The following is a 21,143-nucleotide window of genomic DNA, read 5'->3' on the forward strand; positions in this document are numbered from 1 at the left end:
GTACAAGTCACCGGACTAATGACTGGTTAGAGGAAGCAGCCGACCGGACCAATGACTGCAGTCAAACAGCTGTTACACCTGATGCTGGATGAATATATCTGAAATCACTGATATAGTAGATGTGTTGGGAGTATATCTGACATCACTCTGATATAGTAGATGTGTTGGGATTACATCTGGCATCACTCTGATATAGTAGATGTGTTGGGAGTACATCTGACATCACTCTGATATAGTAGATGTGTTGGGAGTACATCTGACATCACTCTGATATAGTAGATGTGTTGGGAGTACATCTGACATCACTCTGATATAGTAGATGTGTTGGGATGTTTCACATCCCTGTAAATAATATGTGGTTACTTTTTCTGTTTCTCGTCTTCAGAGGTCATGCTCATAGAAGACTCCTCGGTCTCCGAGGCGATGAACTCGTCCATGCTGTCCTCGTCAAAGTACCCCTAAAACAACAAGACACAGTCAGAACCCCCGAGACACAGTCAGAACCCCCGAGAGTCACAGTCAGAACCCCCGAGAGTCACAGTCAGAACCCCCGAGAGTCACAGTCAGAACCCCTAAGAGTCAACTAAGAGCGGGAACATGGGATAATAAAGAGTTTCTCTTAGATTATTTTCCAAGACAAGTACAAAGAACTCAAAGCTACAAGCAAGCCCAAAATGTTCAAACAGACAGACAGACAGCCGGGGCGAGAGACAGACAGCCGGGGCGAGAGACAGACAGCCGGGGCGAGAGACAGCCAGACAGACAGCCGGGGCGAGAGACAGACGGGGCGAGACAGACAGCCAGACAGCCAGCCGGGGAGAGACAGACAGCCAGACAGACAGGCGAGAGACAGACAGACAGCCGGGCGAGAGACAGACAGAGACAGACAGACAGCCGGGCGAGAGAGAGACAGACAGACAGCCGGGCGAGAGGGGGGAGAGAGAGACAGACAGCCGGGCGAGAGAGTCAGGAGAGAGAGAGGGGAGAGAGAGACAGACAGCCGGGCGAGAGAGACAGACAGCCGGGCGAGAGGCAGCCAGACAGACAGCCGGGGCGAGAGACAGCCAGACAGACAGCCGGGCGAGAGACAGCCAGACAGACAGACAGGGCGAGAGACAGCCAGACAGACAGCCGGGGCGAGAGACAGACAGATGGGGCGAGAGACAGCCAGACAGACAGACGGGCGAGAGACAGACAGACAGCCGGGCGAGAGACAGACAGACAGCCGGGCGAGAGAGAGACAGACAGACAGCCGGGCGAGAGAGACAGACAGACAGACAGCCAGGGCAGAGGGGGAGAGAGAGCCAGACAGACAGCCGGGCGAGAGACAGACAGACAGCCGGGCGAGAGACAGACAGACAGCCGGGCGAGAGACAGACAGACAGCCGGGCGAGAGAGAGCCAGACAGACAGCCGGGCGAGAGAGCCAGACAGACAGCCGGGCGAGAGACAGACAGACAGACAGCCGGGCGAGAGACAGCCAGACAGACAGCCGGGCGAGAGACAGCCAGACAGACAGCCGGGGCGAGAGCCAGACAGGCAGCCGGGCGAGAGACAGCCAGACAGACAGCCGGGCGAGAGACAGAGACAGATGGGGCGAGAGACAGCCAGACAGACAGCCGGGGCGAGAGACAGATGGGGCGAGAGACAGCCAGACAGACAGCCGGGGCGAGAGACAGACAGATGGGGCGAGAGACAGCCAGACAGACAGACAGCCGGGCGAGAGACAGCCAGACAGACAGCCGGGCGAGAGACAGACAGACAGCCGGGCGAGACAGACAGACAGACAGCCGGGCGAGAGACAGACAGACAGGCCGGGCGAGAGACAGACAGACAGCCGGGCGAGACAGACAGACAGGCAGCCGGGCGAGAGACAGCCAGACAGACAGCCGGGCGAGAGACAGACAGACAGGCAGCCGGGCGAGAGACACAGACAGACAGCCGGGCGAGAGACAGACAGACAGCCGGGCGAGACAGACAGACAGACAGCCGGGCGAGAGACAGACAGACAGCCGGGCGAGAGACAGACAGACAGCCGGGCGAGAGACAGACAGACAGCCGGGGGAGAGACAGACAGACAGCCGGGCGAGAGAGAGACAGACAGCCGGGCGAGAGACAGACAGCCGGGCGAAGGGGAGAGAGACAGACAGCCGGGCGAAGGGGAGAGAGACAGACAGCCGGGCGAAGGGGAGAGACAGACAGACAGCCGGGCGAAGGGGAGAGAGACAGACAGCCGGGCGGGGGAGAGCCAGACAGACAGCCGGGAGAAGGGGAGAGAGACAGACAGCCGGGAGAAGGGGAGAGAGACAGACAGCCGGGGAGAAGGGGAGAGAGACAGACAGCCGGGAGAAGGGGAGAGAGACAGACAGCCGGGAGAAGGGGAGAGAGACAGACAGCCGGGAGAAGGGGAGAGAGACAGACAGCCGGGAGAAGCCGGGGGAGAGAGACAGACAGCCGGGGAGAAGGGGAGAGAGACAGACAGCCGGGAGAAGGGGAGAGAGACAGACAGCCGGGAGAAGGGGAGAGAGACAGACAGCCGGGAGAAGGGGAGAGAGACAGACAGCCGGGAGAGCAGGGGAGAGAGACAGACAGCAGGGAGAAGGGGGAGAGAGACAGACAGCCGGGAGAAGGGGAGAGAGACAGACAGACAGGAGCCGGGGAGAGAGACAGACAGCCGACAGCCGGGAGAAGGGGAGAGAGACAGACAGCCGGGAGAAGGGACAGAGACAGACAGCCGGGAGAAGGGGAGAGAGACAGACAGCCAGGGCGAAGGGGAGACAGACAGACAGCCGGGCGAGAGACAGACAGACAGCCGGGCGAGAGACAGACAGACAGCCGGGCGAGAGACAGACAGACAGCCGGGCGAGACAGACAGGCAGCCGGGCGAGAGACAGACAGCCGGGCGAGAGACAGACAGCCGAGACAGAGACAGGGGAGAGAGACAGACAGACAGGGAGCCGGGGGGAGACAGCCAGACAGCCGGGCGAAGGGGAGACAGACAGACAGCCGGGCGAGAGACAGACAGACAGCCGGGCGAGAGACAGACAGACAGCCGGGCGAGACAGACAGACAGACAGCCGGGCGAGAGACAGACAGCCGGGCGAGAGACAGACAGGGAGCCGGGGGAGAGAGACAGACAGCCGGGAGGGGGGAGACAGACAGACAGCCGGGCGAAGGGGAGACAGACAGCCGGGCGAAGGGGAGACAGACAGACAGCCGGGCGAAGGGGAGAGAGACAGACAGCCGGGCGAGAGGGGGAGAGAGAGACAGACAGCCGGGCGAGAGGGGGGGAGAGAGACAGACAGCCGGGCGAGAGGGGGGAGAGAGACAGACAGCCGGGCGAGAGGGAGGGGGAGAGAGACAGACAGCCGGGCGAGAGACAGACAGCCGGGAGAGAGACAGACAGCCGGGCGAGAGAGAGACAGACAGCCGGGAGAGAGACAGACAGCCGGGAGAAGGGGAGAGAGACAGACAGCCGGGAGAAGGGGAGAGAGACAGACAGCCGGGAGAAGGGGAGAGAGACAGACAGCCGGGGAGAGGGGGAGAGAGACAGACAGCCGGGCGAGAGGGGGGAGAGAGAGACAGACAGCCGGGCGAGAGGGGGGAGAGAGACAGACAGCCGGGCGAGAGGGGGGGAGAGAGACAGACAGCCGGGCGAGAGGGGGGAGAGAGACAGACAGCCGGGCGAGAGGGGGAGAGAGAGACAGACAGCCGGGCGAGAGGGGGAGAGAGACAGACAGCCGGGCGAGAGGGGGGAGAGAGACAGACAGCCGGGCGAGGGGGGAGAGAGACAGACAGCCGGGCGAGTGGGGGGGAGAGAGACAGACAGCCGGGCGAGTGGGGGGAGAGAGACAGACAGCCGGGCGAGTGGGGGAGAGAGAGACAGACAGCCGGGCGAGGGGGGGAGAGAGACAGACAGCCGGGCGAGTGGGGGGAGAGAGACAGACAGCCGGGCGAGAGAGGGGGAGAGAGACAGACAGCCGGGCGAGAGGGGGGGAGAGAGACAGACAGCCGGGCGAGAGGGGGAGAGAGACAGACAGCCGGGCGAGAGGGGGAGAGAGACAGACAGCCGGGGAGAGGGGGAGAGAGACAGACAGCCGGGCGAGAGGGGGAGAGAGACAGACAGCCAGGGCGAGAGGGGGGAGAGAGACAGACAGCCGGGAGAGAGGGGGAGAGAGACAGACAGCCGGGCGAGAGGGGGAGAGAGACAGACAGCCGGGAGAAGGGGGAGAGAGACAGACAGCCGGGGAGAGAGGGGGGAGAGAGACAGACAGCCGGGAGAAGGGGGAGAGAGAGACAGACAGCCGGGAGAAGGGGGAGAGAGAGACAGCCAGCCGGGGAGAAGGGGGGAGAGAGACAGACAGCCGGGAGAGAGGGGAGAGAGACAGACAGCCGGGCGAGAGGGGGGAGAGAGACAGCCAGCCGGGAGAAGGGGGGGAGAGAGACAGACAGCCGGGAGAGAGGGGGGAGAGAGACAGACAGCCGGGCGAGAGAGGGGGAGAGAGACAGACAGCCGGGGAGAGGGGGGAGAGAGACAGCCAGCCGGGAGAGGGGGAGAGAGACAGACAGCCGGGAGAGAGGGGGAGAGAGACAGACAGCCGGGCGAGAGGGGGAGAGAGACAGACAGCCGGGAGAGAGGGGGAGAGAGACAGACAGCCGGGCGAGAGGGGGAGAGAGACAGACAGCCGGGCGAGAGGGGGGAGAGAGACAGACAGCCGGGCGAGAGGGGGGAGAGAGACAGACAGCCGGGCGAGAGACAGAGGGGAGAGAGACAGACAGCCGGGCGACAGCCGGGAGGAGACAGAGAGACAGACAGACAGCCGGGCGAGAGGGGAGAGAGACAGACAGACAGCCGGGCGAGAGGGGGGAGAGACAGACAGACAGCCGGGCGAGAGGACAGAGAGAGACAGACAGACAGCCGGGCGAGAGGGGAGAGAGAGACAGGCAGACAGCCGGGCGAGAGGGGAGAGAGAGACAGGCAGACAGCCGGGCGAGAGACAGGGAGAGAGAGACAGCCGGGAGAGACAGACAGGGGGAGAGAGACAGACAGCCGGGCGAGAGGGAGAGAGAGAGACAGACAGCCGGGCGAGAGGGGGGAGAGAGACAGACAGCCGGGCGAAGGGGGAGAGAGAGACAGACAGCCGGGCGAGAGGGGAGAGAGACAGACAGACAGCCGGGCGAAGGGGAGAGAGAGACAGACAGCCGGGCGAGGGGAGAGAGAGACAGACAGCCGGGCGAAGGGGAGAGAGAGACAGACAGCCGGGCGAAGGGGGAGAGAGAGACAGACAGCCGGGCGAAGGGGAGAGAGACAGACAGACAGATGGGGCGAGGGGGGAGAGAGACAGACAGACAGCCGGGCGAAGGGGAGAGAGAGACAGACAGCCGGGCGAAGGGGAGAGAGAGACAGAAAGTGTGTGTACCTTGTTTTCCTTGCTGATGTAGTCCAGCTGCAGGCACCAGGGATGGGTCCAGATTCTGCTGAGCATCTGGAAGTCCTGGAACAGTTTGGTCCCGGCTCGGCCCCGACCCCCCTCCACCACGTTCCCCGCACCTGCCCACAGAGACAGAGCGAGACAGAGAGGTGCGTGAGAGAGGGAGAATGTCTTTCATACCCACCACAGCTGTAGCTGAATAAGGTACCACTCCCTCACACTCATAACACCAGAACAATCAGAGAGACGGAACAAACGTAGTGCTATAATATATATATATAATCACGGTTGTTTTGGGATTTTCTGTTCCTCTTCTATTCGGTTTTTACTTGAAATTCAGTTCAGTTGCTAATTTTTATGAATAAATATTAACATTTATTTTGTATATAATTTAGGGACAGAAAGTAGCGTTATGCATGAGAGGCTCGGAGCCATTTATGTAGTCTAGCCCCCCCTAATAGCTGGGCTACCCCGGGCCCCCACCCCCTAATAGCAGGGCTACCCCGGGCCCCCTAATAGCAGGGCTACCCCGGGCCCCCACCCCCTAATAGCAGGGCTACCCCGGGCCCCCACCCCCTAATAGCAGGGCTACCCCGGGCCCCCCCCCCCTAATAGCAGGGCTACCCCGGGCCCCCACCCCCTAATAGCAGGGCTACCCCGGGCCCCCACCCCCTAATAGCAGGGCTACCCCGGGCCCCCCCACCCCCTAATAGCAGGGCTACCCCGGGCCCCCATAGCCCCACCCCCTTATAGCAGGGCTACCCCGGGCCCCCACCCCCTAATAGCAGGGCTACCCCGGGCCCCCACCCCCTAATAGCAGGGCTACCCCGGGCCCCCACCCCCTAATAGCAGGGCTACCCCGGGCCCCCACCCCCTTATAGCAGGGCTACCCCGGGCCCCCACCCCCTAATAGCAGGGCTACCCCGGGTCCCCACCCCCAATAGCAGGGCTACCCCGGGTCCCCACCCCCAATAGCAGGGATACCCCGGGCCCTAATGTGTACCTGTTAAGTGCTCCAGGTAGTGTCGGTATAGAGTACACTAGATGGGTAGGGGTTAGTGCGTACCTGTTAAGTGCTCCAGGTAGTGTCGGTATAGAGTACACTGGATGGGCGTGACTCTGACGGACACAACGTACTCATGTTTAGGAGGCAGGAACTTGGTCAGGGCAGAGTAGTCTCTTCTCTGGAGAGAGAGCAGAGAGACCAGTAAACACACGGTAGTCTCTTCTCTGAGAAGGGAGGGACACAGTCAGAGACAACAAAAAAAATTTAAACAGTGTCATTGGAAACAGCCTGAGGTTGTCGATATCAGTCAGAAATATTTATTCTAGTGTCAAAACAAAACGGAGGACAATTAAGTCAAAGTCCGTCTCATCCAAAACTGAGATTTACGTGGTAAAGTGGTATCGACAAGTTCATCCGACTCTGGGCAAGTAGATTAAGGGACTGATTTCCAAAATCCCAAGGTATCACTTTAAAGGACAGTTTACCTGAACACATCCATTGAGCATCTCGTAAAGCATGTTTTACAGCAAATTTCCTGTAATTCCCACAGTGTTATCTAATAATATCCATCTGAGCATCTACAAAATGAATGGGCCGCCCTTACCCACAGGGCCCCCTGGGGTTCAGGGCCCCCTGGGTACATGTCCTGCATGCCCGGTCTATATTCGGCAAATATTACTACAAGCAAGTTTAGACAACCGGCTGACTCATTGATCAATCTAAAACATTGCTGGCTGACGTGACTAATTGAGTGATTGACATAAGACAGAAACTGATGCTCAACCGCAATTAGAAATGTCACCTTGTGAATTCCTCTATTCTGCCTAGCAACAGTAAGTTGAGAACCTGACTGAGTTCCTCAACAGTGTTACCTGAAACATCCATTGAGCATCAAATGGGAGGATGTGAGCCGCCCGTTACCCACAGTGTTACCTGAACACATCCATTGAGCATCTCGTAGAGGATGTGAGCCGCCCGTTACCCACAGTGTTACCTGAACACATCCATTGAGCATCTCGTAGAGGCTGTGAGCCGCCCGTTACCCACAGTGTTACCTGAACACATCCATTGAGCATCTCGTAGAGGCTGTGAGCCGCCCGTTACCCACAGTGTTACCTGAACACATCCATTGAACATCTCGTAGAGGATGTGAGCCGCCCGTTACCCACAGTGTTACCTGAACACATCCATTGAGCATCTCGTAGAGGATGTGAGCCGCCCGTTACCCACAGTGTTACCTGAACACATCCATTGAGCATCTCGTAGAGGATGTGAGCCGCCCGTTACCCACAGTGTTACCTGAACACATCCATTGAGCATCTCAGAGGATGTGAGCCGCCCGTTACCCACAGTGTTACCTGAACACATCCATTGAGCATCTCGTAGAGGATGTGAGCCACCCGTTACCCACAGTGTTACCTGAACACATCCATTGAGCATCTCGTAGAGGATGTGAGCCGCCCTCTACCCACAGTGTTACCTGAACACATCCATTGAGCATCTCGTAGAGGATGTGAGCCGCCCGTTACCCACAGTGTTACCTGAACACATCCATTGAGCATCTCGTAGAGGCTGTGAGCCGCCCGTTACGCACAGTGTTACCTGAACACATCCATTGAGCATCTCGTAGAGGATGTGAGCCGCCCGTTACCCACAGTGTTACCTGAACACATCCATTGAGCATCTCGTAGAGGATGTGAGCCGCCCGTTACCCACAGTGTTACCTGAACACATCCATTGAGCATCTCGTAGAGGATGTGAGCCCTCTTCTTCATGATCCGAACATCCTGGTCTGTGGAGTCCGCTGCCTGCCCGTTCTGGATGGGGTTGACGAAGCGGTTCCTGAACTCCTTCACTGACCCCAGCAGGTTCTCCTTGATGAAGTTCACCATGCAGTGGTCTGGACAAGGGCACACACACACACACAGGTACACTTTCAAAGAAATATTCAGCCCTCTTGGATTTCTTCACATTTTGTTGTGTTACAACGCGAGATTTAAAACGGATTTCATCGTAATTTTTTTTGTCGTCCATCTAAACAAAATACTGAAATGTAAAAAAATAAAATAAAAAGAGAAATAAACGAATATAGCTTGATTTGATAAGTATTCACCCCACATGTTAGAAACACCTTTGGTGGCGATTACAGCTGTGAGTCCTCTGAGGTAAGTCTCATAAGAGCTTTGCACACCTGTATTGTGCAATATTTTCCCAGAATTATTTTCTAAATTCTTCAAGCTCAGTCAAGATTTAAAGATGCAATATGCAGAAATCGCTCTGCCATTTCAGGGTAGCTAAAATTCAAATAGTTCGTCTAATTTCATTTGCAGAATTTGCTTCTCTTTGAATTTATGAAGTATTGTGCAGATAGAAGACAACAACAAAAATCACATTTAATCCCTCTCTGAAAAGGAACAAAATGTGAAAAATATTCTCGAGGAGAGGGACTCCTGCCCTATGGGCCGTTCTGGTTCACTCTACAGAAACAGGAGATGGACTCCTGCCATACGGGCCGTTCTGGTTCACTCTACAGAAACAGGAGATGGACTCCTGCCCTATGGGCCGTTCTGGTCCACTCTACAGAAACAGGAGATGGACTCCTGCCCTATGGGCCGTTCTGGTTCACTCTACAGAAACAGGAGATGGACTCCTGCCCTACGGGCCGTTCTGGTTCACTCTACAGAAACAGGAGATGGACTCCTGCCCTACGGGCCGTTCTGGTTCACTCTACAGAAACAGGAGATGGACTCCTGCCATACGGGCCGTTCTGGTTCACTCTACAGAAACAGGAGATGGACTCCTGCCCTACGGGCCGTTCTGGTTCACTCTACAGAAACAGGAGATGGACTCCTGCCCTATGGGCCGTTCTGGTTCACTCTACAGAAACAGGAGATGGACTCCTGCCATACGGGCCGTTCTGGTCCACTCTACAGAAACAGGAGATGGACTCCTGCCATACGGGCCGTTCTGGTTCACTCTACAGAAACAGGAGATGGACTCCTGCCCTATGGGCCGTTCTGGTCCACTCTACAGAAACAGGAGATGGACTCCTGCCATACGGGCCGTTCTGGTTCACTCTACAGAAACAGGAGATGGACTCCTGCCATACGGGCCGTTCTGGTTCACTCTACAGAAACAGGAGATGGACTCCTGCCCTACGGGCCGTTCTGGTTCACTCTACAGAAACAGGAGATGGACTCCTGCCCTACGGGCCGTTCTGGTTCACTCTACAGAAACAGGAGATGGACTCCTGCCATACGGGCCGTTCTGGTTCACTCTACAGAAACAGGAGATGGACTCCTGCCATACGGGCCGTTCTGGTTCACTCTACAGAAACAGGAGATGGACTCCTGCCATACGGGCCGTTCTGGTTCACTCTACAGAAACAGGAGATGGACTCCTGCCCTACGGGCCGTTCTGGTTCACTCTACAGAAACAGGAGATAGACTCCTGCCATACGGGCCGTTCTGGTTCACTCTACAGAAACAGGAGATGGACTCCTGCCATACGGGCCGTTCTGGTCCACTCTACAGAAACAGGAGATGGACTCCTGCCATACGGGCCGTTCTGGTTGATTTTGGCTAACTGTATATAATAACGTAACGGACATACACTCTATGAGGTTGTTCTGCAGCGGTGTGCCGGTGAGCACCACTCTCCGTCGGGTCTTGATGGAGTTCATGGCTTTAGAGATGGCCGACGCCTCGTTCTTCAAGATGTGGCCCTCATCACAGATCACAAAGTCTGGGCCTGGGGAGGGAGACAACACAGAGCAGAGAGTTGAGAAGAAACTGGATACAAGAAATAACTGTGTGTGTGTGTCCTCTACCTACCTGGGTCAACCAGGGTCTTCTGGAAGGTCTCTTTGAGTTTCTTGCTCTTGATGTTTCTACCCTGTGTGAGGTTACGGTACATCTCATAGCCAATGATCATGATTCCTCCATCCTCCTGCCACTGCTGCAGAGCAGACGCTCTCTCCTGAGGACGCTTCACCGTGGCCAGCTCCGTCACCTAGTGACAGACACACACACACACACAGCTCTGGAAAAAAAAAACTCAAGAGACCACTGCATAATGATCTGTAGTGTTACTATTTATAGGCATGTGTTTGGGTAAACTTAAAATGTTTGTTTTATTCTATAAACTACTGACAACATTTCTCCCATAAAAAAAACACATTTTCATTTAGAGCTTTTCTTTACAGAAAACGACAACTGGAATTGTGATCCAGTGAATTATAAGTGGAATAATCTGTCTGTAAACAATTGATGGTGAAACTACTTGTGTCATGTACAAAGTAGATGTCCTAACCGACTTGCCAAAACTATAGTTTGTTAACAAGAAATTTGTGGAGTGGTTGAAAAACTAGTTTAATGACTCCAACCTAAGTGGATGTAAACTTTAGACTTCAACTGTGTATACCTCTAAACTCTCCTCGTCCTTGAAGCCGTACTGCCACTTCTCAAACTCATTGAGCCAGTTGAGAACCGTGTTGAGAGGACAGACGATCAGAGCCGTGGAGAAGTCTAACTTTTCACACAGCAGTAGTGTGTGGAGTAGGGTTACCACCTAGTGATATAGACAGGGTTAGACACAGTATAGAGAGAGAAGTCCAACATGTCACACAGCAGTAGTGTGTGGAGTAGGGTTACCTCCTAGTGATATAGACAGGGTTAGATACAGTATAGAGAGAGAAGTCCAACATGTCACACAGCAGTAGTGTGTGGAGTAGGGTTACCACCTAGTGATATAGACAGGGTTAGACACAGTATAGAGAGAGAAGTCCAACATGTCACACAGCAGTAGTGTGTGGAGTAGGGTTACCACCTAGTGATATAGACAGGGTTAGACACAGTATAGAGAGAGAAGTCCAACATGTCACACAGCAGTAGTGTGTGGAGTAGGGTTACCTCCTAGTGGTATAGACAGGGTTAGATACAGTATAGATATATACACATAGAGAGAAGTCCAACATGTCACACAGCAGTAGTGTGTGGAGTAGGGTTACCTCCTAGTGGTATAGACAGGGTTGGATACAATATAGATATATACACATACTTGTCACACAGCAGTAGTGTGGAGTAGGGTTACCTCCTAGTGATATAGACAGGGTTAGATACAGTATATATTTACGGTGCAGTCGGATAGTATTCAGACCCCGTGACTTTTTCCACATTTTGTTCCGTTACAGCCTTGTTCTAAAATGGATACAATTATTTTTTCCCCCTCATCAATCTACACACAATACCCACATAATGGTACACTACCAGATAAAGACAATACCCCATAACGACGCGACACACTGCCGCCGCATAACGACTCAAAACCTCATGACTCAATACCCCATAGACACACTGTCGCCGCATAACGACGCGACACACTGTCGCCGCATAACGACGCGACACACTGTCGCCGCATAACGACGCGACACACTGTCGCCGCATAACGACGCGACACACTGTCGCCGCATAACGACGCGACACACTGTCGCCGCATAACGACGCGACACACTGTCGCCGCATAACACTGTCCCATAACGACGCGACACACTGTCCCATAACGACGCGACACACTGTCCCATAACGACGCGACACACTGTCCCCCATACACTGTCCCATAACGCGACACACTGTCCCATAACGACGCGACACACTGTCCCATAACGACGCGACACACTGTCCCATAACGACACTGCGACACACTGTCCCATAACGACGCGACACACTGTCCCATAACGACGCGACACACTGTCCCATAAACGACTGCGACACACTGTCCCATAACGACGACGCGACACACTGTCCCATAACGACGCGACACACTGTCCCATAACGACGCGACACACTGTCCCATAACGACACGACACACTGTCCCATAACGACATGACGTCCCATAACGATAAATCAATAGGGTCGTTGTCCTGTTGGAAGGTGAACCTTCATCCCAGTCGGAGGTCCTGAGCGCTCTGGAGCAGGTTTTCATCAAGGATCTCTGTCCTTTGCTCCGTTCATCTATTCTGACAAGTTTTCCAGTCCCTGCCGCTGGAAAATATCCCAACAGCATGATGGTGCCACCACCATGCTTCACCGTAGGGATGGTGCCACCACCATGCTTCACCGTAGGAATGGTGCCAGGTTTTATCCAGACGTGAAGCTTAGCATTCAGGGCAAAGAGTTCAATCTTGGTTTCATCAGACCAGAGAATCTTGTTTCTCACAGTCAGAATCCTCTAGGTGCCTTTTGGCAAACTCCAAGCAGGCTGTCATGTGCCTTTACTGAGGAGTGGCTTCTGTCTGGCCATTCTACCATAAAGACCTGCTTGGTGGAGTGCTGCAGAGATGGTTGTCCTTCTGGAAGTTTCTCCCATCTACAAAGAGGAACTCCGGAGCTCTGTCAGAGTGACTATTGGATTCTTGGTCGCCTCCCTGGCCAAGGCCCTTCTACCCTGATTGCTCAGTTTGGCTGGGTAGCCAGCTCTAGGAAGAGTCTTGGTGGTTCCAAACTTCTTCCATTTCAGAATGATGGAGGTCAGTGTGTTCTTGGGGACCTTCAATGCTGCAGAAACGTTTTGGTACCCTTCCCCAGATCTGTGCCTCAAAACAATCCTGTCTCGGAGCCATACGGACAATTCCTTTGACCTCATGGTTTGGATTTTGCCTTATATATATATAGACAGGTGTGTGCCTTTCCAAATCATGTCCAATCAATTGAATTTACCACAGGTGGACTCCAATCAAGTTGTAGAAACATCAAGGATGATCAATGGAAACATGATGCACCTGAGCTCAATGTCGAGTCTCATAGCAAAGGGTCTGAATAAAGAGATATGTTATGTTTTTTTATTTAAGACTTTTGAAAACAGATCTAAATAAAAGTTTTTGCTTTGTCATTATGGGGTAGTGTGAGTAGATTGGTGAGGGGGGGACTATTTAATCCATTTTAGAATAAGGCTGTAACGTAACAAAATGTGGAAAAAGTCAAGGGGTCTGAATACTTTCTGAATGCACTGTACAGAGACAAAGGGTGAAGTAGAACGTGTGCAGGGTTACCCCCTAGTGGTAAAAGCAGGTAATTTCAGGGTCAGATGAGATAAATGGTGGAAGTAGACATTATGCTACTCCCACAACCAGAGAAACACCCCCCTTTTCATTAGGAAGACAGAAATGAAAGTCTAACAAACATAAACAACAGGTGGCTGGGTGGTACAGACCTGCAGTGTTTTTCCCAGACCCATACAGTGAGCCAGGATACATCCAGAACCAGAGTTCTTGTTGGTTTTCTTCACCGACTCACAACAGCAGTCCCACATGAACTGGACCCCTAGAGAGACAGACACAGACGCCTGTGAAGCATGGTAATGACTTGATGAGGTAATGACTTGATGAGTAAACAAGTAAAAGCAGCGCTCCATTCACTATACCATCAACATTATGATGAAAGACGTTCTCTACCCGTTGGTTTGGTTGTTACAACTACTACTGGTTCTATTACTGCTACCACTGGTTCTACCACCGCCGGTTCTACTACTACAACCACCGGTTCTACTACTACCACCAACGGTTCTATTACCACCGCCGGTTCTACTACTACCGCTACCACCGCCGGTTCTACTACTACCGATACTACAACCACCGGTTCTACTACTACAACCACCGGTTCTACTACTACCGCTACCACCAACGGTTCTATTACCACCGCCGGTTCTACTACTACCGCTACCACCACCGGTTCTATTACCACCGCCGGTTCTACTACCACCACCGCCGGTTCTACTACCACAACCGCCGGTTCTACTAACACAACCGCCGCCGGTTCTACTACTACTACCACCGCCGGTTCTACTACTACTGCCACCGCCGGTTCTACTACTACCGGTTCTACTACTACCGGTTCTACTACTGCCACCGGTTCTACTACTGCCACCGGTTCTACTACCGGTTCTACTACTACCAATACTACCACTGGTTCTACTACTACCGATACTACCACTGGTTCTACTACTACTACTGGTTCTTCTACGACAACTACACCAACATTGACTCTCACCGTCGACCTGGTGTGGTTTGAGCTTGGGGACCAGATTGCTAATGCTGCTACTACTACTAATGCTGCTACTACAACTAACGCTGCTGCTACTACTACTACTACTACTAACGCTGCTGCTACTACTGCTACCGCTACTACTACTACCGCTACTACTGCGACTACTACTGGCGCTGCTGCTGGTGGCAGCTGCTGCTGCTGCTGCTGGCTGCTACTGCTGCTGCTGGTGGCAGCAGCTGGTGGCTGCTGCTAAATGGCAACCAGCTGCTGCTGGTGGCAGCAGCAACTGCACTACTGCTGCTGGTGGCAGCTGCTGCTGCTGCTGGTGCGACAGCAGCGCTGCTGCTGGTGGCAGCGCTGCTGGTGGCAGCTGCTGCTGCTGCTGGTGGCAGCGCTGCTACTGCTGCTGGCTGCTGCTGCTGCTGCTGCTGCTAGCAGCTGCTGCTACTGCTGCTGCTGCTGCTACTGCTGCTGCTGCAGCAGCACTAATGCTGCTGCTGCTGCACTACTGATGCTTAACACTGCTGCTACTACTGGCAGCTGCTGCTGCTGCTGCTGCTGCTAATTAGCAGCAGCAGCTGCTGCTGCTGCCAGCTTGGCTGCTGCTGCTGCTGCTGCTGCCAGCAGCAGTGCTTGCAACGCTGCTGCTGCTGGTGGCGGCAGCGCTGCTGCTGCAGCAGCTGCTGCTGCTGCAGCAGCTGCTGCTGGTGGCAACGCTGCTGCTGGCAACAGCTGCTGCTGCTAATTAACGCTGCTGCTGCTGCTGTGTGCTGCTGCTGCTGCTGGTGGCAGCGCTGCTGCTGCTGCTGGCTGCTGCTGCTGCTGCTGCTGCTGCTGCTGCTGCTGCTGCTGGTGGCACGCTGCTGGTGGCTGCTGCTGCTGGTGGCAGCTGCTGCTGCTGCTGCTGCTGCTGCTGCTGCTGCTGCTGCTGCTGCTGCTGCTGCTGCTGCTGCTGCTGCTGCTGCTGCTGCAGCAGCAGCTGCTGCTGCTGCTGCTTGGCTGCTGCAGCAGCAGCGCTGGCTGCTGCTGCTGCTGCTGCTGCTGGTGGCAACGCGACTGGTGGCAGCAACGCTGCTGCTGGCTGCTGCTGCTGCTGCTAATTGGCAACGCTGCTGCTGCTGATGGCAGCAGCTGCTGCTGCTGCTGCTGCTGGTGCTGCTGCTGCTGCTGGCAGCTGCTGCTGGTGGCTGCTGCTGCTGAGTGCTGCTGCTGCTGGTGCAACGCTGCTGCTGCTGCTGCTGCTGCTGCTGCTGCTGCTGCTGCTGCTGCTGCTGCTGGTGCTGCTGCTGCTGGTGCTGCTGCTGCTGCTGGCTGCTGCTGCAGCTGCTGCTGGCTGCTGCTGCTGCTGCTGCTGCTGTGGCTGCTGCTGCTGCTGCTGTGGCAGCTGCTGCTGCTGCTGTGGCTGCAGCAGCTGCTGGTGGCTGCTGCTGCTGCTGCTGCAGTCTGCTGCTGCTGCTGGCTGCTGCAACGCTGCTGCTGCAGCTGCTGCTGCTACTGCTGCAGCTGCTGCTGTGGCAGCTTGGCTGCTGCTGCTGCTGGTGGCAGCAGCAGCTGCTGCTGCTGCTGCTGCTACTGCTGCTGCTGCTGCTGCAGCAGCTGTTGCGGCTGCTGCTGCTGCTGCTGCTGCTGCTGCTGCTGCTGCTGCTGCTGGCTGCTGCTGCTGCTGCTGCTGCTGCTGCTGCTGCTGCTGCTGCTGCTGCTGCTGCTGCTGCTGCTAATGCTGCTGCTTGGCAGCTGCTGCTGCTGATGTGGCTGCTGCTGCTGGTGGCAGCAGCTGCTGCTGGTGGCTACGCTGCTGCTGCTACTAGCTACTGCTGCTGCTGCTTGCAGCTGCTGCTGCTGCTGCTGCTGCTGCTGCTGGTGGCAGCTGCTGCTGTGGCTGCTGCTGCTGCTGCTGCTGCTGCTGCTGCTGCTGCTGCTGCTGCTGCTGCTGCTGCTGCTGGTGGCAGCAGCTGCTGCTGCTGGTGGCTGCTGCTGCTGCTGCTGGCTAGCTGCTGCTGCTGCTGCTGCAGCTGCTGCTGCTACTGCAGCTGCAGCTGCTGCTAAGGTCTGCAGCAGCAGCTGCTGCTGATGTGGCCTGCTGCTGCTGCTGGTGGCACAGCACTGCTGGTGCACTGCTGCTGCTGCTGTGGCAGCTGGCTGCTGCTGCTGGTCTGCTGCTGCTGCTATCTTGCTGCTGATTGCTGAGAAGCAGCTGCTGCTGCTGCTGCTGGCTACTGCTGCTGCTGGTGCTAGTAACTGCTGCTGCTACTACTGCTGCTGCTGCTGCTGGTGCTTGCTACTGCTGGTGGTGGCTGCTGCTGCTGCTGCTGCTGCTGCTGCTGGTGGCTGCTGCTGCTGCTGCTGCTGCTGCTGCTGGCGCTGCTGCTGCTGCTGCTGGTGCCGGCTGCTGCTGCTGGTGGCTGCTTTTGCTGCTGCTGTGTGGCAGCAGCGCTGCTGGTGCAGATGTTGCTGCTACTGCTGCTGAAATGCTTGCTGCTGGTGCTGCAGCTGGCTGCTGCTGCTGCTGCTGCTGCTGCTGCTGGCGGCTGCTGCTGCTGCTGTACTACACTGCTGCTGCTACTGGCTACTGCTGCTGCTACTGGCTGCTGCTGCTGCTACTGCTAGCTACTGCTGCTGCTACTATAACGCTGCTGCTGCTGCTGAGCTGCTGCTGCTGCTGCTGGCTGCTGCTGCTGCTACTGGCAACATGCTGCTACTTATGCAGTCGATCTGCTGCTGTTAGCAGCTGCTGCTGCTATGCTGCTGCTGCTGCTAATGCTGCTGCTGCTAACTGCTGCTGCTGGTAGCGGCTGCAACTGCTACGCTGCTGCTGTACTACTGCTACTAACTGCTGCTATACACTGCAGCATGATTACTGCTGCTGCTGCTACAGCTGTCAATGACTGCTGCTGCTTGGCTGCTGCTGCTGCTGCTGCTGCTGCTGGCTGGTGCTGATGGCTGCTGCTGCTGCTGTCAAACCAGCTGCTGCTGCTGGTGCTGCTAGCTGCTGATGCTGCTGCTACTGACCTGCTGCTGCTGCTGCTGCTGCTGCTGCTGCAGTATTAACGTATGCTGCTGCTGTGGTTGATGTGCTTGCTGCTTAATGGCTTGCTGCTGCTGCTGCTGCTGCCTGCTGCTACTGCTGCTACTGCTTTTGCCTGCTGCTGCTGCTGCTGCTGACTGCTCACTGCCTGCTGCTGCTGCTGCTGCTAGTAATGCTGCTACGGTTGCTGGTGGCTGCTGCTGCTGCTGCTGGTGGCTGCTGCTGCTGAGATGCTGCTGCTGCTGCTGCTGTGGCTGCAGCTGCCCTGCTGCTGCTGGTGGCTGCTGCTGCTGCTGCTGCTGCTGATGCTGCTGCTGCTGCTGCTGGTGCAGCAGCGTGCTGCTGCTGCTGCTGCTGCTGATGCTGCTGCTTGTGGCTTGCTGCTGCTGCTGCTCACTGCTGACTTGCTGCTGCTGCTGCTAATGTGGCTGCTGCTGCTGCTGGTGGTGCTAATGCTGCTGCTGCTGCTGTGGCAGCTGCTGCTGCTGGCTGCACTACTGCTGCTGCTGAGTTAGTGCAGTTGCTGCTTTTGCTGCCTGCGGGGCTGCTCCGATGGTGCTCACCTCCTGTGAAGTTGCTGCTGCTGCTGCTGCTGGTGGCATTTCTTCAGCAGCTGCTACTGGTGGCGCTGCTGCTACTGCTGCTGAGTTGGAGCTGCTCACGCTGCTCTGTCCTTGTGCAGCAGCAGGACTGCTGCTGTGGCTGCTGCTGCTCCCTGCCTGTTCCAGTGTTGTGGATGAAGGGGGCTGCTGCTACCCTCACCTGCTGCTGCAATCATGCTGTTTTGCTGCTGCTGCTGCCCAGCTGCTGACACACTGCTGCTGCTGCCGCCTCTTGCTGCTGCTGCTACTGATGCTGCTGCTGCTGCCACTGGTGTCTGCTAATGCTGCTGCTGCTGTTGACTGCTGCTGCATGCTCTAACGCTGCTGCTGCTGACTGCACAGCTGCTGCTGCTGCTGCTGCTGCTGCTGCTGCTGCTGCTGCTGCTCTGCTGCTGCTGCTGTTGGGCTGCTGCTGCTGCTGCTGGGTTGCTGCTGCTGCTGCCCAGTTGCACAGGGCTGGCTGCTGCTGCTGCTGCTGCTCAAAGCAGCTTCATGCTGCTGCTGTGAATGCCGAGCTGCTGCTGCTGCTGCTCACTACCTAGCTTGCTGCTGCTGCTCTACTAAGTGCTCTTGCTGCATGCTACTTCTGCAGCTGCTGCTGCTGCTGATTAGCTACTAATGCTGTGCTGGTCAACTACATACTGCAGCTAGGCTGCTGCTCTGGCGCGCTGCTGCTGCAGCTGCTGCTGCTGCTGCCTGCAGCTTGCTGCTGCAGCTGCTAATGCTGCCACAGGCAATGGCTGCTGTGCTACTACTAATAACAGCAGCTGCTGCTCCTGAATATGCTGCAGGCCTACAGCTGCTGCTGCTACTGCTCTAAAGCTGCCTCTGCAACTACTTATTTAGCTCTGCCTGCTGCTGCTAACACCCTGCTGCTACTACTACGGCTGCTGCTGAACTGCTAGTGCCGTGCATTGACTGCTGCTGGCTAATGCTGCTCCTAATGCTGCTGCTGCTAACTTGGCAAATTGCTGCTGTCTGCTGCTGGGCTGCTGCTGCTTTCTGCCTGCTGCTGGCTGCTGCTGCTGCTGCTTTGCTGCTGTCTGTTGACTGCAGCCCTGCTGCTGCTGATGCTGCTACTGCTGCTAGCTGGTTCAACAGCTGCTGCTGCTGCTGCTGCTGCTGCTGCTGCTGCTGCTGCTGCTGCTTGCTGCTGCTGCTGCTGCACTGTTGCTGCTGCTGCTGGGCAGACACTGCTGCTGCTGCTGCTGAGTGGCTGCAGCTGCTGCTGCTGCTGTACAGCTGCTGCTGCTGCTAGCTGCTGCTGGTGCTACTGCTGCTGCTGCTAATCTTGCTGCGCACTGCTGCTGGTGGCAGCAGCTGCTGCTGCTGCTGCTGCTGCAGCAGCGGCTGCTGCTGCTGCTGGCTGCTGCGTGGCAGCTGCTGCTGGTGTCTGTAGGCTGCTGCTGCTGCTGCTGGTGCTGCTGCTGCTGCTGCTGCTGAAGTGGCTGCTGCTGCCAGTGGCTTTCGCTGCTACTGCTGCTGCTGCTGCTGCTGCTGCTGGTGGCAGCGCTGCTGCTGCTTGTGCTGCTGCTGCTGCTACAATGGCTGCTGCTGCTGCTGCTGCTGCTGCTGCTGCTGGTAATGCTGCTGCTGCTGCTGCTGTGGCTTGTCTGCTGCTGCTGCTGCTGCGTTTGCTGCTGCTGGCTGCTGCTGCTGCTCTTGGTGCCTGCTGCTGCTGCTGCTGCTGCTGCTACATTGCTGCTGCTGCTGCTGCTGCTGCTGCTGCTGCTGCTGCTGCTGCTGCTGCTTCTGCTGCACCTGCTGCTGCTGCTGCTGCTGCTGGCAACGCCCTGCTGCTTGCTGCAGAGCTGCTGCTGCTGTGGCTGCTGCTGCTGCGTGGAGCAGCTGCTGCTGCTGCTGCTGCTGCTGGTGGCAGCTGCTGCTGCTGCTGCTGCTGCTGCTGTTTCCGTGCAAGCAGAGCTGCTGCTGCTGCTGCTGCTGCTCTGGCTGCTGCTGCTGCTGCTGGTTCATATTGCTGCTGCTGCTGCTGCTGCTGACATTGGCAGCAGCTGCTGCTGCTGTGGTGCTGCTGCTGCTGCTGCTGCTGCTCTGCTGCTGCTGCTGCTGCTGGTGGCAGAGCTGCTGCTGAGTTTTTGGCTGCTGGCTGCTGCTGCTGGTTGCTGCTGCTGCTGCTAGTGGCTGCAGCTGCTGCTGCATGTGCTGCTGCTGCTGCTGCTGCTTCTTGGTGCTGCTGCTGCTGGTGAGTTGCTGCTGCTGCTGCTATGCTGCTGCTGCTTCTTGCTGCTGCTGTATGTGCTGCTGCTGCTAAGATATGCTGCTGCTGCTGCTAAATGCTGCTGCTGCGTAAAACAAAAAACTGCTGTGGTTGCTGCTGCTGCTGCTGCTGCTGCTGCTGCTGCTGCTGGCCGGCAACGCTGCTGCTGCTGCTGCTGGCTGCAGCTGCTGCTGGTGCTGCTGCTGCTGCTGCTGCAGCTGCTGCTGGTGGTAGCAGCTGCTGCTGCTGCAGCAGCTGTTGCTGCTGCTATGCTGCTGCTGCTGCTGCTGCTGCGTCTGCTGCTGCTGCTGCTGTGCTGCTGCTGCTGCTGTGGCCTGCTGCTGCTGCTGTGCTGCTGCTGCTGCTGCTGCTGCTGCTGCTGCTGTGCTGCTGCCGTTGCTGCTGCTGCTGCTGCTGCTGCTGCTGCTGCTGCTGCTGCTGCTGATGGCACTGCTGCTGCTGCTGCTGCTGCTGCTGCTGCTGCTGCTGCTGCCAGCTGCTGCTGCTGCTGCTGCTGCTGCTGCTGCTGCTGCTGCTGCTGCTGCTGCGGTTGCTGCTGCTGCTGCTGCTGCTGCTGCTGCTGCTGCTGCTGCTGCTGCTGCTGCTGCTGCTGCTGCTGCTGCTGCTGCTGCTGCTGCTGCTGCTGCTGCTGCTGCTGCTGCTGCTGCTGCTGCTGCTGCTGCTGCTGCTGCTGCTGATTGCTGCTGCTGCTGCTGCTGCTGCTGCTGCTGCTGTGCGGCTGCTGCTGCTGCTGGTGCTGCTGCTGCTGGTGGCTGCTGCTGCTGCTGCTGCTAACTGCTGCTGCTGCTGCTGCTGCTG

At 56.7% G+C, this 21,143-nt stretch overlaps 1 protein-coding gene across 1 annotated transcript in view; it reads right to left on the minus strand.

The window, feature by feature from the left end:
* Positions 1–21,143, minus strand: part of LOC112225770 (transcriptional regulator ATRX) — a 105,550-nt gene that overhangs the window by 26,169 nt on the left and 58,238 nt on the right. The window contains exons 22-29 of the mRNA XM_042303020.1: positions 13,647–13,756; positions 10,860–11,006; positions 10,271–10,448; positions 10,050–10,187; positions 8,162–8,337; positions 6,498–6,615; positions 5,420–5,550; positions 364–458 (exon numbers count right to left, since the gene is read on the minus strand). Coding sequence (XP_042158954.1) covers positions 364–458; positions 5,420–5,550; positions 6,498–6,615; positions 8,162–8,337; positions 10,050–10,187; positions 10,271–10,448; positions 10,860–11,006; positions 13,647–13,756 — 1,093 coding nt within the window. The remainder of the gene's footprint in view (positions 1–363; positions 459–5,419; positions 5,551–6,497; positions 6,616–8,161; positions 8,338–10,049; positions 10,188–10,270; positions 10,449–10,859; positions 11,007–13,646; positions 13,757–21,143) is intronic.

This window comes from Oncorhynchus tshawytscha, linkage group LG21 (genome assembly GCF_018296145.1).
Source record: "Oncorhynchus tshawytscha isolate Ot180627B linkage group LG21, Otsh_v2.0, whole genome shotgun sequence".
Classification (NCBI taxonomy): domain Eukaryota; kingdom Metazoa; phylum Chordata; class Actinopteri; order Salmoniformes; family Salmonidae; genus Oncorhynchus; species Oncorhynchus tshawytscha.